This window comes from Phaethon aethereus (genome assembly GCF_964289735.1).
Source record: "Phaethon aethereus genome assembly, chromosome: Z".
NCBI classification, from domain to species: Eukaryota; Metazoa; Chordata; class Aves; order Phaethontiformes; family Phaethontidae; genus Phaethon; species Phaethon aethereus.
The window spans coordinates 70,679,208-70,693,704 of record NC_138577.1 but is presented as its reverse complement, the minus strand read 5'-3'; the positions used below and the strand labels follow the sequence as shown (position 1 = coordinate 70,693,704).

General features: G+C 35.6%; 1 protein-coding gene across 1 annotated transcript in view; it reads left to right on the top strand.

Annotated features, from left to right (window-relative positions):
* The window catches only part of HSD17B4 (hydroxysteroid 17-beta dehydrogenase 4), a gene marked incomplete at both ends in the record, with an annotated part of 68,089 nt that overhangs the window by 51,437 nt on the left and 2,155 nt on the right, over positions 1–14,497 (top strand). Inside the window, 5 exons of the mRNA XM_082013660.1 lie at positions 1,579–1,685; positions 1,984–2,070; positions 4,468–4,557; positions 4,971–4,991; positions 6,496–6,634. Of these exons, the coding sequence (XP_081869786.1) occupies positions 1,579–1,685; positions 1,984–2,070; positions 4,468–4,557; positions 4,971–4,991; positions 6,496–6,634 (444 nt within the window). The remainder of the gene's footprint in view (positions 1–1,578; positions 1,686–1,983; positions 2,071–4,467; positions 4,558–4,970; positions 4,992–6,495; positions 6,635–14,497) is intronic.

The window sequence follows — 14,497 nt, the reverse complement described above, 5'->3', positions numbered from 1 at the left end:
GAGAGACTAGGACTGTATGTATTTGTTTCTGAGTTCTGAAAATAGTGGTGTTTTTTGGTTCTTGCATGGTGAATTGAGCTAAGCTCTTAAAGAGCGAAATGTCACTATAACATTCTGTATGAGAGATACCGAATACTGATGATGTTATAATAACAGCAGTTATCTGTTTTAAAATTGACTGCACAGTATCTTTGTGCTTTCAGAAATAGCCTGTGCACAATGTACAAAAAAAGAGTGTGCTATTAAAAGTGTGCATATTCAAATATTTTATGGGAAACAAATGGCAGAATGATCAGAGTGGAATACTTAGTGAGAAAACAAACTCATGTTCCTTTTAGCCTGTCCTTCTGTCATGTCTCCTCTCCTAATCTAATGAGTCCAAATGTCTCTTTCTCTTCCTTACTCCTGCTAGTCTTGTCTTCCCTTTGGGCCGTGTGCCGGCATTGAGGCCTAGTGGCTTTGTGTCTTGAAGGTGGTTTCTTCTTCGGCATCTTCTGAATCTCTGCAGTCTAGACTTTCTCATGTCTCCTGCTTTTTGTTTGTTTGCTTTTGATTTTGCTTTTTTGTCCCAGCTGTTGTCCCTTGGGACAACTTTTCATGCCGTGTAGATGCTAGGAAGAGTTGGTTAGAGCACAGGAAAAACAGACTCTGGCAGCTGAGAGTGGCACATCAGTTCCAGGCAAAGCAACTGGTTTCAGAGCCAAAGCTGGACAGACCTGTCTTGAATCTATGGGCTGCTGCAAGTGTGATCAGTTACTGTTCATACGTCCTGTCAGGTCAGAGCAACCTGTTAATCAGAACATACTCGGTACAAGCAGCTTCTTTAAAACTGAACCATTGCACTTTAGCAAATCTCAGGCCAGTTTTCAAAGGTTTGCTTTGGCAGACTTTGACAGGACTGGAAAAAGATTCCACGCTAATATAAAGATTATCCTCTGCCACAGTTCAACTCCTGCTCGAAAGCATAGAAGTGAAAGGAAATGTAACCAGAAATGTCAGTATAAACAAAACGCTGTAATTTTTTTCTTCTCTTTTTTGTTAGATGTATTCAAAATACCTGAAATCTTTTCAGAGTTTTTTCCACTTCTAAGTAAAGACAAGTTAATTCTGAAGTGTGCACTATATTTGAAGACTTTTGGCAACTAACAGTAGGAATTAAAAATAGGAAGCATCAAATAATCTTAGTATCACCACTTTTTAATCATTACGTTATCTCGTACCCTTGATACGCATACTTACATGTAACTGTGTATCTGCATGCCTATGCACTTCTACTAAAACAGCAAATCTCCTTATTTTTCATTTTGTCACCTCTATAGACAGGGACTAATTCTACTTGTGAGTCTTACATAGGACAGGCAGTATTGGAGTGCCAGTTCTCAGTGAGCACTTTCTTTTGCCTCAAAGTAGATAAAACAAATGGTAACAGACACTTTTTCAGTGAGTTAAATTACGTTAAAAAGAAAAGGATTGAGAACATTATTGGTGGAAAATACTATGAATAAAATATAGATATATGTAGAAGCAACATGCAAACTCCTAATGTTACAAATGCTAAAATGTTACTTTTTGAAATAGGATTTAAGAAGCCTATACTTCATGGATTGTGCTCCTTTGGATTTGCTGCTAGAAACGTTTTGAAGCAGTTTGCAAATAATGATGTGAACAGATTCAAGGCGATCAAGGTCTGTGTATTCATTCTTTGCAGTTAATTTTCTTGATTTTTCTGGTTTTAGTGCCAAAAAAGATTCTTTAGGGTAGGAAAAGGTTTTTGCTCTGTCTTAACTGCCACAATTACTTTTACTCATTGCTGCATGCATTTTAATGCCTCTATCTAGTACATTTACTCTAATATTTAGGGTTTCTACATTGCTAGTTGACTGATTTTTCTCTTTGTTTTTTCTCATTTCAGTAGAACCTATGCTTTTAAGCTGTACATATGACAGATCTGTTCATAACCCCACTTTTTCTTTTTTTTTTCAGGTTCGCTTTGCAAAACCAGTCTTTCCAGGTCAAACTTTACAAACAGAAATGTGGAAGGAAGGAAATAGAATCCATTTTCAGACCAAGGTCAGAACACACTGTTGTGGGCTTTAGAAAATGATGTGTTGGTTAAAAGACTGGGGGTATCAGGGGAAGCAAAAAAAGTGGCTCATCAAGCACACCATTGAAGAAAGTTTTGTAAAGAAATTAAGTTAATAGAATGAAATATTCTTACTTATTTTATGGTGTCACTAAGATTACAATAAAAATACCATCATACTCATAGGACTTAATGCACTCTTCATATTAAATAATATGAGAACTCATTTCATTGCAATTTCTCATTGTATTGTATTTTCTGTGTTTGTCCACTGTGGAAGAGCAAAAAGCAGTCATTCTGTGGTCAGCATAGTTAGTACTTACTTTCTGCAGTTAATCATAACCTTGTGTATGCATCTTTTTTTAGCTTTTGTTTATCTTAAATCAACTCCTGACTGTTAGCTGATGCAGGTGAACTTCTACAAATTTAGCTTTTAAGAAAAACTTGAGCTGCATCTACACAGAACTACTTACTTAAAAATAGAAGTTTCATAGCAGTTGGACATAGTACCTACAATAAAAGAGTTTACAGTTTTATAAATTCAGGTTTTGCATTGTTGCATTTTCTTTCGCATTGCTGTTAGCATTTTGTGGGGGTATCCTGTAATCCTCTCCTACACTTGATAGGATACTTACTGGAAGCTAAGAGTAAAATACTCCATGTAGAGACAAAAAGTAAATTCTCATTGCTTCTGTTGTAGCTTCCTGTGACACTGTGACCTTCTTAAACTGTCATTTGATACTGGTATTTTTGTTGGTTGATGCAGATGCAATCTACATTGCTTTGGCTGGCAGTTTTGCAACCCCGTCTCTGTAAAGCTGTAGCCAGCTGTTGATTAGAGAGTACAGCAGCAGGGTAGTTGCAGCTGCAGGGAGGATTGTGCAGGCTAAATCAAATGAGGAGGGTCATCAAAAGGACATAGGATTGCTGTTTCCACAGGAATACAGCTTTGTGGAATAAATGGTGACTGAAGGAGGTAAATTTTGCTTGCAGACCTGATGAGTGTTAGCAGCTATAGAATTTCGGAATGATAACAACATCGAGGCTACTGTGTACAAACTCTCCATTACTGGTTACTAGTCATAAACAAGACAGCTGGTGCCTCAAATGAGCTTTGTTGATTACTGTGTTGAAGATGGCATAGATACATTTAAAAGGCACTACCACCCAGTCCTGACAGAATTTCTAGACTTCAGTTATTTACTTCTGAGGGTTTGCATGTACAGTGTAAACTAACAGAATTCATGATATGCATCCAAGCCCTCTGGAATTTGTAAATGTAGTGGGATGTCTTGTCATGTTTAAAGGCTGGATGTGTTATTATGCTTGGTTTAGTCATTGCTAATATTTAGAGTTTTGGGGGATTTTGCTACAGAAACAGATTATAGAAAACCACCTTGTTTCAACAGTTACAAATTGTGCAGAATTCTGTTTCTTACTGCATCTTGGATTAGTATGAAGTAAAGCCATATTTGTACTTGTAATAAACTCTGGTTAAACCCAACTAAAAGTAGACATGTAAATGTGATACGCTGGTTTAAATCCATTTTCAGCATTGTCTGAAGAGCAGTGGCAGTGGGTGACAAGCTGCTAGGCATGATTTGACTAATCATTATTATGTAGTCTTTCTGTATTAATTTCACCTGTGCAATAAGGTAGTCTGTGATGCTGGATAGTCCTCTGCTTTGGGTATTTATCATATAACTCTATATGCATTGTCAGTGAATCATTTTGCCATCTTCTGTTTGCTGACATAAGTCAGAATGGTTTGTCAGACCCCTTAAAGAGACAATGCCAAAATGAAACCCATTTTCTTCTCTGACTTAACTATTTCAAGAAATTAAAACAGAATGGAATTCTGGTATTTTTCATCTTTCTTCTTGTAATCTTTCTGGTTCTACAATGTTTAAAAAACTGTTTCTAGTACAAGTTGCCATGTAAGGCACCTGGAGATAGCAGAACTGTCTAGATGAACTCTTGACAGCTGCATATCTATCTCAAGGAAAAGCATTTTAGAACAATGTCTTTTTCAGAACTATTTATGAAGTAATACTAACAGTATCTTATAACACAAGGTACATTTTCAGATAAATAAGCTTTTTCTACCATTTTTTGAACAGAAAACCAACAATATATTTCAGCATAATTTCTCAAGAAGCAAATAATTACTTCGTTTGAAGAGCTGTTTGCAAAGCATAATATACTAACTTGCCTCAAGACTACAATGCATTTATGGGGTGTTTTTTTCTTACTCTGGAAATTTTATGTTTTCTCTTTTTTTCATGTCTGATTTTAAAAATTAAGGAAGCCTCCTTGGTTGCTCTTCTGTTGTGAATTTTTGCACATACGTTACATCCTTAATGTAATTTTTTCTCCCACCACAGGTCAAAGAGACTGGAGAAGTTGCTATTGCAGGAGGCTATGTGGATATAGTACCAGCCTTGGATAAGCCTTCTGCTCGAGAGCCTCTGAAGGTAGGGGGAAGCAATAGAAGTCTTAACTTACAAAGCAGCATAGTTAGATTTTATTTTTGTGAAAAACACAGGAAAAGTGCTTAGATCACTTACCAGTCTTATTTGCAGTACTTAGATGAGTATATGAGTTCAGAGACATGAACACCCACGTTGTCTAAGATACAGAGGTTCATGGATCTATTTGAGGGGGAAAATACAGACATTTTAAGATATATAGGGTTGCTGATGAGGTTTGAACTGCTTGATGCCGGTTGAACTGTTAGAATAAGCATTGCGCTGTATGTTACAAAACAAGTGAGGCATGCACCAGTGAGGGTCACAAGCTTAGAGCACTTGCATAATGTAAGATTGACATTAGTCCCTGTAATTTGGGGCTGTACCTGTAAAATGAGCACTTTGGTTTTATTTTGTAGATGTTGAAGATCAGACTCGTCGTAAGTTGTAAGAGTGTGACCTTTCTTTCTCGGTATTTTCAGAGAGACATGGGGACAGTGGCGGGAAGGCATTACAAGAACAGCACAAATGAAAATGAAATAGCGTACTCATAGAAAGGAACAGTTTTGTCATTGGATCATTTTGAAAGCAGGCTCTGATGGCTGTTTGTACATGTGATTGGGCCTAGCACATGATATGCACTTTATACTATATATATTTTAAACAAAATCTCTGCACACATGCATTAAGCCTTGGGTACTGGACGTGCCACAAAAGACAGTATTGTACATGCAATTCTGAGAATGTCCTGCGTTCTTAATATGGCTGAAAAGACACAGGTGCACAGTGCATTGCCTTAATAAACCATATCTTTTTTTCCCATTGATGCCTGCCTACAAAGGATGAAACTTTAATGCATTGAAGTGTATGAAGTACTGAGTGCCATTCATATAAAGCTTGTGATATATTCCTGGAACCTGTTTCTTTTTGCTGGTTATGTTTAGTCCTCTGATGTTCTGAACTGTTGACAAATCTGCTTTTGAAGTTCTAACATGTAAGCACTACAACTCTTCAGTGAAATAATTACAAAGATTTTTTTTTTTAACATGGGCAGAACAGGCTTTTTTTCTTTAAGCTTACTCTGAGAAATTAAGGTGCTTTGGCAGACATTTGCTGACAGAGCCAGACATCCACCAGGGGAAACTAGCCTGAGTGATGATTGGCAAATTTAGATGTTATATAATGGAAAATGTTAGGCCTAACCAAAGAGGTGACAAGATAACAGCATGAGGATTATTGCATTCTGCTGTATACAGGTAGGTACAGCAGAACAACTAAATCTGTAAGAGCATCTTTGCTCTAATTATAGGATGAAAAATGTCACTGGAGCAGGTTCTTAAAGTGTAGCATTTCATCCAATACAAATATTTGTTAAAGGCAGACAATGAAAGGCTTTCAAAATAATATGTGTTTGGACAAGCTGAAAATGTAAATGTAGCTAATCCCACTCTTAAATGATAAACACATTGTGTCTACACTGGAGTTCCGACTGTGTTCATAGTGCATTATGTTTCTTCCATCTTCCACAAATTAAAGTAATGTACTGGTAAAATCATTTTTGTGTTCTATAAACTAACATGCTATTCACCATGGAAAAAATGGCAATGGTTATCCTCCAAGGCAAATAAAGGGCAATTTAGAAGCCCTTAGAGCTCTAATTATGAAACATATCTTAAATTGTAGTGATAAATGACAAAAACTGCAAAAGCAAGATTTGAAATAATTCTCAAGGAAGAGTCCATGAAGCATTTTCTGCTTGAATGTACTCTTTAGTGCTGACAGTTGCTAGAGGTGATTATTTGTGGTGGAAGAAACCTCAATTGCATTTAATAATTCTGCAATAGAGACTTTCCTGGACACAATGCTTGAACTAATAGACATATTTAGTAATTTTTAAATGGAGTTTCAATTTTAAATTCTTCATACTCGCTCTCTTTTTTTAAGACTGCAGGACTGCAGAGTGACCTTGTGTTTGAAGAAATTGGTCGTCGTGTAAAAGAGATCGGAAATGAATTGGTAAAGAAAGTAAATGCCATATTCCAATGGGACATCACTAAAGATGGAAAAACAGCAATGCAGTGGAGTAAGTTGTAGCTTTTATGTAATGCCCTGATGGATTTTTTTAATGAAGTGAGATTAATTATACTCACTCTAATTAAACTAATATATTGAAAATAAGCATAAGGTAGTAGACGAATATTCACTGGGACCTAAAAATCTGAATGTATACTGAATGCACAAGTGACAAGGAGATCAGCTAACGTTCCATAATGGCAGTTACTAACCGTTCTAGGAACATATTTCTGTAACTTGCCTGTTTAGATGTAGGGATAGGCAAACCATCCTCTAGAACTTCAGTGCATTTCTATTTATTTTTTCCAGAATGGATCGCCACTGCACGTAGAAAAGGAGGCTAAATTAACCTACTAGGAGCTCTGTGTTACAGCAGTTAGTCTGCTGCTGATGTACACACTACCTAATCTAAAACAAATAACTATTTATTTCTACTGTATTGTTCTTGTCACTTCAGTGAAAATATAGCCCAGTTTGTTTCCATTCAATTTTCTGAGATCAAGGCATAATAAAAGGTATAATGATGCTTACCCATCCTTTAAGCATGCGACTGGGTTGGTGAAGAAAGACTAAAGCTTGCAATAAAAATGGGTCAGAGGGGAAATATTTCCTGGTAAAGTGGATTATACAAGTACGTGAAATGGTCTGATGGGGGCAAAACTACTTCCTCAAAAAACTTCTCTTCTAAATTGTCTTGTGCTCTGTTTCTAAGGACATGTGTTTTTACAAAAAGCAGTCTAATTTTAGTAATTGGATATATTTCATTGTCTTTGGTATTATTCAAGTTTTTTTGCTGAGGTGTCCTAAATCATCTATTAGTAGAACGTAAAGTTTTACCATAGGAAAAAAAAAAAGGAAAAAAAAGAAAAACCTCTGCTGAACACAGAACACTTAAAGATTTAGGCCTGAGTAGTAGCCTTACTTGCCTCATGAGACCGAGTTTTATTAGAGGTGAAACAGGTGGATGTTTTTGCCATTTGCCATTTTGCCATTGAGAGGAGTACTCCTTTGAGTAAATCAAGAGTCAGCCTTTTCCATTTTTCAAACAAAGCTTGTCCTCTCTTCTGTTTCCTACTGAAGCAGTGGGAGGAAAGTAGTGCCTTCTTCCAAAGCTTATTTCCGTAGCTAAAAGAGATCAAATAGACATAACTTTTCTTTGTCCTGTTCCCTCAGTTCGGTTTTATACAAATTTGAAACTACTTAAAACTCCCTGTGGGAAGGAGGGTGGAGGAGGTAATCTAATATTTTAAATGTTTCCTTTTGCTGACTACTGTTAGGAGCTTAAATGAAACATTTCCAAAACCTTTGAAAAGTTACTGCAGATTCTTGTATAGCATGGTCAGTTTCTTCAAGCTTAGCTGTCAAAACAGTGGCTAGTGTTTATGAATTACTGTAGTCTTATGGTGTAGTAAATATGTAAGGCTGAATGTAAGTATCTAGGTGACAAGAAGGGTGTCGGTAGAAAATGTTGCTTACTTTTCTCATTAGGAATATTGGTATGCAAGTACTCCCTTTGTATATCGCTTTTTCAAAGAACTTTGTGTCATCTGATGGTTTTCTGAATATTTTTTGTGTCTTCGAAATTTCAAGCAGTTAAAGGATGAAGAAAGCAGGAGTTGGTTTAATATTAAAATAATTGAAACTAAATTTTGATTAATTTAAATATTAGATTGGATTATTAAATACTAAAATTGTTATGTAAACTCGCTAGCAGAGTGTTAGGAGTTGTGACAACTGTAGTATCAGCTCTCACAGTTTGTCCTTACATGGATTAGCAGCATACTACTATTGTTGTATATTTAACTCTAATGGTAGATTTCTAATGGAATATATATAAGATAGATAAATATTTATTTGGGGAATTTTTTTAAACACTATTCTGGTCATTAAAAAAACCCCAAACAAACACAAAGCAAGCATTGTAAGCAATTACCAGTTTAATTCTTTTCACTTGTTTCCATACATTATTATTCAAGAGTATCATCATGTACTGTCTCTGCTACCAGATGCTAGCATAACTCATTTTGCGTGGTGAATGTGGAAAAAGAGAGGAGTTTGTGGCTTTGCATTCAGGAAGACAGCTTTCTTGCAGTTAAGATATTGTCAATAACCAAAAAGATTTCTGACAGATCTTTATATGGTCATCACCGTGAAGACTTCCATAATGCACATGAGTGATGACAGCTGATTTAGAATATGTAATATAGACAATGCCATTTACTGACTTGAATGCTTGACTTTTTCTGTTGTTAATGAAATGGAACCCTCTGTACATAATTAGAAATTTTAGCTTCTGAGAAATTAATTTTTTACTTTAAAAACTGAAGATGCTAGTGGGATGTTACCCTTGCTATAGCTTGAATTTAATTATGCGTCACTGTTTTGACCAGTTTCAAACCTGCTTCAGATTTTAATGTTAGTCAGCTCTGTCAGTAGATTTGCACTTCTTTACACTATATTTAAATTTGGCCCACTGATTATTAGTTGATTTTCTGTGTACAATAATTTTAAATTAGTTTCCTAAGTGTTATGATAAGTTAACAATTTTTAATTATCTTTCTCTCCTTAAGTAAAATTTCTGGTATGAGAGCTAGATTCCATAACATACATAGCTAGAATAAAGCAAATGGAAAATATGACGTTAAAATTAATTTAGAATTCAGTTCCTGTGGATACATAATTGCATACTCCTTCAATGTATGTTCAAAATTCTTGACAACACTGAAACAACTGAAATATGAGGAGGCAGATTATTTTGGGGGAGTTTTTTGTTTTGTTTTAAGCTTTGAGTTGAGGCTAATTGTTTCATTATCTGTCTTCTTTTTAGGCCTGTCTTTTTAGGGGCCTCCCAGACCTTTACATGCCATGTTTGTTCCCGTATTAAATTTGTTACATAGTTGTGCTCGATTGTCTTTTAATTTTTTGACTTGTCACTTTTGCACAGCTTTGTGCTTTTGTGAAAACTGCAGCAATTGACAGCACTAGAAACAGTCTGGGCCCCACAGCTCATTGCTGTCTTACTCAATGATTTTAGCTCCAGCATCTTCTGCTAATGTCCTTGAGCCTCTTAAGATCTGGGAGGAGGCTGGGAGGGAAGCAAATGAGAGAAAGCAGCAGTATTAAGGGCCGCTGGGAAATTTGTTCTCATGTATGAGGTTGTTCTGGTGTTTTCCAAACTTCCACCAAACAATTTAAATAAAATAAAATATTTATTTTTAGTGTTTTGTGTTAATTGTAACTGTAACCTTTTGATCTCTAATCTCTGCAGTAAGCTAAGATTTTTGTTGATGACTTTAAAAGAAGTGGGATTTGTGAATTGGATTTAGCTTTTGTTGTTACAGAGGCACTTCTTGATGGTAGCGCTAATATTAGTAACACTAGTCTGTTTAATTTAGCGATGACCTTTTATGTAGTTCTGTGTGGATGGTGTGAAGCAATGGGGAGGTGTAAAACCATTGGTCTTGCACTCAGGATGTGAAATTTTGGGCAGCTCATTCAACATTGAACTGTAGCCAGTAACAACTGGTCTTAATTAATGGTATTTCTTTATAGAAGCAAGCTGTTGTAATTTAAGAGAATGCTGAAAATCCTCCTAAGAAGATAAAGCAATACAGATTTTGGCAGTATCAAAACCTAACGAATAAGCTTAGCGGTACTGGAGCTATCTTTTCTTATTTTTAAACAAAATTCTTAATTGACATGCACCAAATTTGACTTTTCCTGTTGGCTTCACTGCCTAAAGCATGCTTTGCTCTCTCCTGCATATTTATTACTGTACAACAGTTGCATTTATTTTCAATGGTTATAAAATATTTGGTTTTTTTTAGAATTAAGCTACTTCATTTCAACTTCTCTTTCCATAGAGAAAGACATTGCCATTGAGATTTGTTAGCTGATAGTTAATGGTTCTCTGGAACAGTACTCAGAAGAGCTTACCCATCTGTTGCTTTTCATCATGCTTCTGAAGGCAGAAGATACTTCTGTTTCTTTCCAGTTCTCAGCAGAATAAAACTTTGTTAGGAGAACTGGGGGAAATTGTTACGTGCAGTTGGTTGTGAACATCTGACAAATTATGGCAGAACTGCTTAATAATTTATGATCCAGTATGACTTCAGGCAATGAAGAGTGGATGACACTTTGTTCCATTTGCTTTGAGGATGAGTTGTGTATTGCACGTACCCTCTGTAAAGCAGAATAAAAACCAAACCAAAACAAATAAAAAAGTAGTCTGACCCCTTAATTTTTCTCTCCTATAAATGGCAAGGTACGCTTTGAAAGCAAAGCAAAACCTGTGCCCCAAATCTTAGATTTTTAGGCTATTTGTGTACCTGCTGTAGTACGTCAATGTCTAGTGATTTAGCCTGCATATATAATTATTTTGACCTTTTAATTATATCTCTGAAAACAGCATCTTGTGGATGATAATAATTCATAGATATTTAATTATTGTGATATAACACTTATGTGTACAAGTAAAAACAAAAATTTGAAGGTTAAATACTGTTTCAGCTACTGAAACTGCTTGATTGTGCTTTTCTGCCAGGTGTATAATACTAAAATTTTACATATTTAAGAAGCTGCTTGATTTTTAAAAGGGACTTCAGCTTTCAGTTTAATTTGTGTTTCTTCACACAGTATTGAGGAGTACCACACCCATGTTTCAAACTTGTGGTTTTGTATGGAGTAGATCAGCCACGTGAATGGTATCAGCAGCAGCCACAGAAGGCCACATGTTCTCAGAAGCAAAGAACACTGGAAACACCTTTAGGCTACTCATCTGTTACTAAGAGCAGTGGAGATGCACTAGCAGTGCCCAGGTCACCAACCAGCTGAGCACTGACATAGCTACACCAGTACCAAGTCATTATCAAGCTGGCTCCTGCAGTCGTAGTGAGGCAGTAGCTATAACCGTAGAAAAGTGTATCCGGGAGATATGTGTAGAAGACGTGTATAGGAGACTTGCATGAAGCCCATTTCCTGCTGCAGCAGGCAGCTGTGTTGTATAGCTTTGTCTCCTAAAGTTGTATTTAAAGGAAGGTACCCTCTCTGGTCATTTTGGAAAGCTAAAATTTTTCTGCTCTGATGGTTAGAATCTGTTCTGGTATTTGGCTCATTTCTTTCATTGCTAGTTTATATCCATTTGTCCATGTGCCAGTGCTGTAGTTCAGTCTCAGTTGTCATCTGAATACTCCAGGTTATGTGTATGTCAGGGGGCGAGAAAAATGATCATACATGTTTCTAATCCTTCTTTATTTTTTTTTTCCCCTGAAAAAAAATAAATTAGTTTTTTGGGTAGTTTTTCATTCTCTATAAGGAGAGGAGTTTTTTTCCCTCTTTAAAATACCAACATATGGTGTAGTTTGGATCACTTTTTCTCCAGTGTGATTTACCAGAATTCACCCACTAGGGCTTATGTATCAAGTTTTAGGATTCCATTTCATCCTGCTAGTTCCTTTGGGGTTTTTAGTGGCTTTTTTTTTTTTTTTTGATTACTTGCATTAGAGGTGTCATAACTCATTTATGATAAAGCTTAAAAAAGGGAGTGGGTCAAGTGACAGTAGAAGGTCCTTCATATTTTTGTGAGAAAGACAGTATTTGTTCTCACAGAGCTCCTCTCTTTCGTGGCTGCTCTGTTCTTATTTTTCTTTTTTTCTTCCTTAGCAAAATTCTGAATGCTCTTTAGAAAAATAAAAAGGAAATGGAATATTTTCATATTTTTGGGAAAAGAGCATACTATTAGGTTGGTCTTTTTCTTTTTTTTCTTTTTTTTCTTCAGAAATTCTAAGAAGTTTTAATTTGAAATGGGTTAAGGATTTAACAGTTGTGCCTATGGTACCATGATTACGCAATGTCTATAGGCATATTTGTGCTTTGAGAGCTTACAATTAATTATAGGCATGGATTGATGAGCAATGCTCTTGAGTCTTTGATAGGAAATGGAGAAGGAGAACAGGGATTGTAACAATGTTAAATATGTACTATGTTCAGATTAAAATCTAGGAGTTGTTAGTATTTGCCTAAGTCACTATACCTTTTTAATTGTAACTTTTTGTCATCTAAACTTTATACTGCTGAGACTGATGGATGAGTATTATCAATGAGATATATCAAGCTGTTTTTCTGGCCAGTATTTGCTTAGTAGAGAGGGAGAAGAGGGTGTGTTGTGTCTTGGGAGATGTTATGTCAGGCTTTCAGCATCTGTGTTCCCTTTTGGAGCAGTCTGGCAAGGGTAGGGACAGCCAAAAAAATTAATGTATGCAAAACGAAACAGAAGAAGGGATTCGGATTCTTTTGACTTCTAAGGTCTGGAAGTAATTAGAAATAAATAATTAAGAACTGAAAATATTCTAGAAAACCATGTGTGTGTTTTGTGAATTTATATGTGGGGCTTGCTGACCAGTGCTGTTTGACTCAAAGGGAGCTCAGTTTGGCCACATTGCTATGGTTCGTAACACTGCTAGCATTTCAGTAGAAGTATATAAGCACATTGACAATTAAGCTTGGTTAACTCAATGTGAGGAGCTGGTATCCACTGTAAAACTTGGGGTTTATGATTCAACAGATGATTTTTTTTTTTTAGTAATAGTCTGTGCCTGCATAATCTACAGGAGCAATGTTTAAAGTCTCGCTTATGATATTAGATTATATAGTAGCTGTTTTGTATCAAAAGAATGTTACACAGCTCCTACCCACAAACATAGTATAAATTGTTCATCTGGTGCTCAGTAATTTTTTTTCTTTCTTTTCCTCTTATTGCATCAAATTAGTGATGTCCATTAAACCGGTTCCTGAAATTATAATTTCCCTTAAAAACAAGTAGAATAAGAATCCAGTATGTTACTTCTCACTGAGCATCATTGTACACTTGATTCCCCTTCTAGTTTTGTTATAACTGGATAAATATTACTTAGAACACATTTCAGAAAATGAAAGACTTAATTCAGACAAAAGCTATTCCTAGTCTCTGTAGTTCACCTTACTTTTTCAGAAAAAATTACTTGAAAAAAAAAATACACATGAGATATTTTATGCAGAAACAAGTCTCCATAGTTAGGCCAGTGTCTTAAAATCTGTCAACTAAGAGAAACCAACTGACAGTATTAGTGTTGGCTAGGCAATCATGATTCTGTGATTAGAGATGTCATGTCCTTACTGGAGCATCCATTTGAGTAATGATTTTGTTCTGTGCTTAAAAAGCTGGGAGCAGGGAGGACTGGCAAGAGGAAAAGGTGTAAAGAGAAAGACTAGGAATTTTCAAAATCTGAGAATGATTTGGCAGATTACATCCTGTCAAAATATTCTTCTAATATACTTCTAAACAAGTGACACAATACCTGATAGTCATAGCCTTGTAATAGATTATTTTGGCAGGTCATTTGGTCTGGGAAAAGAACACTCTGAAGCTACAGATACTTTGAGGAATTTTTTGCTTTCCAGAAGAGAAGGACAGATATTTGGCAAGGCTTTAAATGCTCTTCACACGAAGCAGAACAGGATATAGGGCCTGTGGGACAGAACAGGGAAAATGCAGCAGCATGTTTGAACACCACCACATTTGCCTTCTCTGAGTGTAGGATGCTGTTTTAAACCATTACAGCTTTATTACTAACTTTAACATTTCTGCAGTAATTGCAGTAATTAATATCTTGTAAATCTTTGTAAAGGTATCTTGTATATATAAATATATATAATATAAATATCTTTATAATATAATATAAATATACTAATTTATTACATATAAATATATAATATTATATATATAAATGTCCTGTAAATCTTGTAGATCTTTTGACACCTATGCATAAATTTTCAAATTGCAGTCCTTGCTGTAATAATAATCTCAATTATTTCATTAAAGAAGGAGAATTAAAAC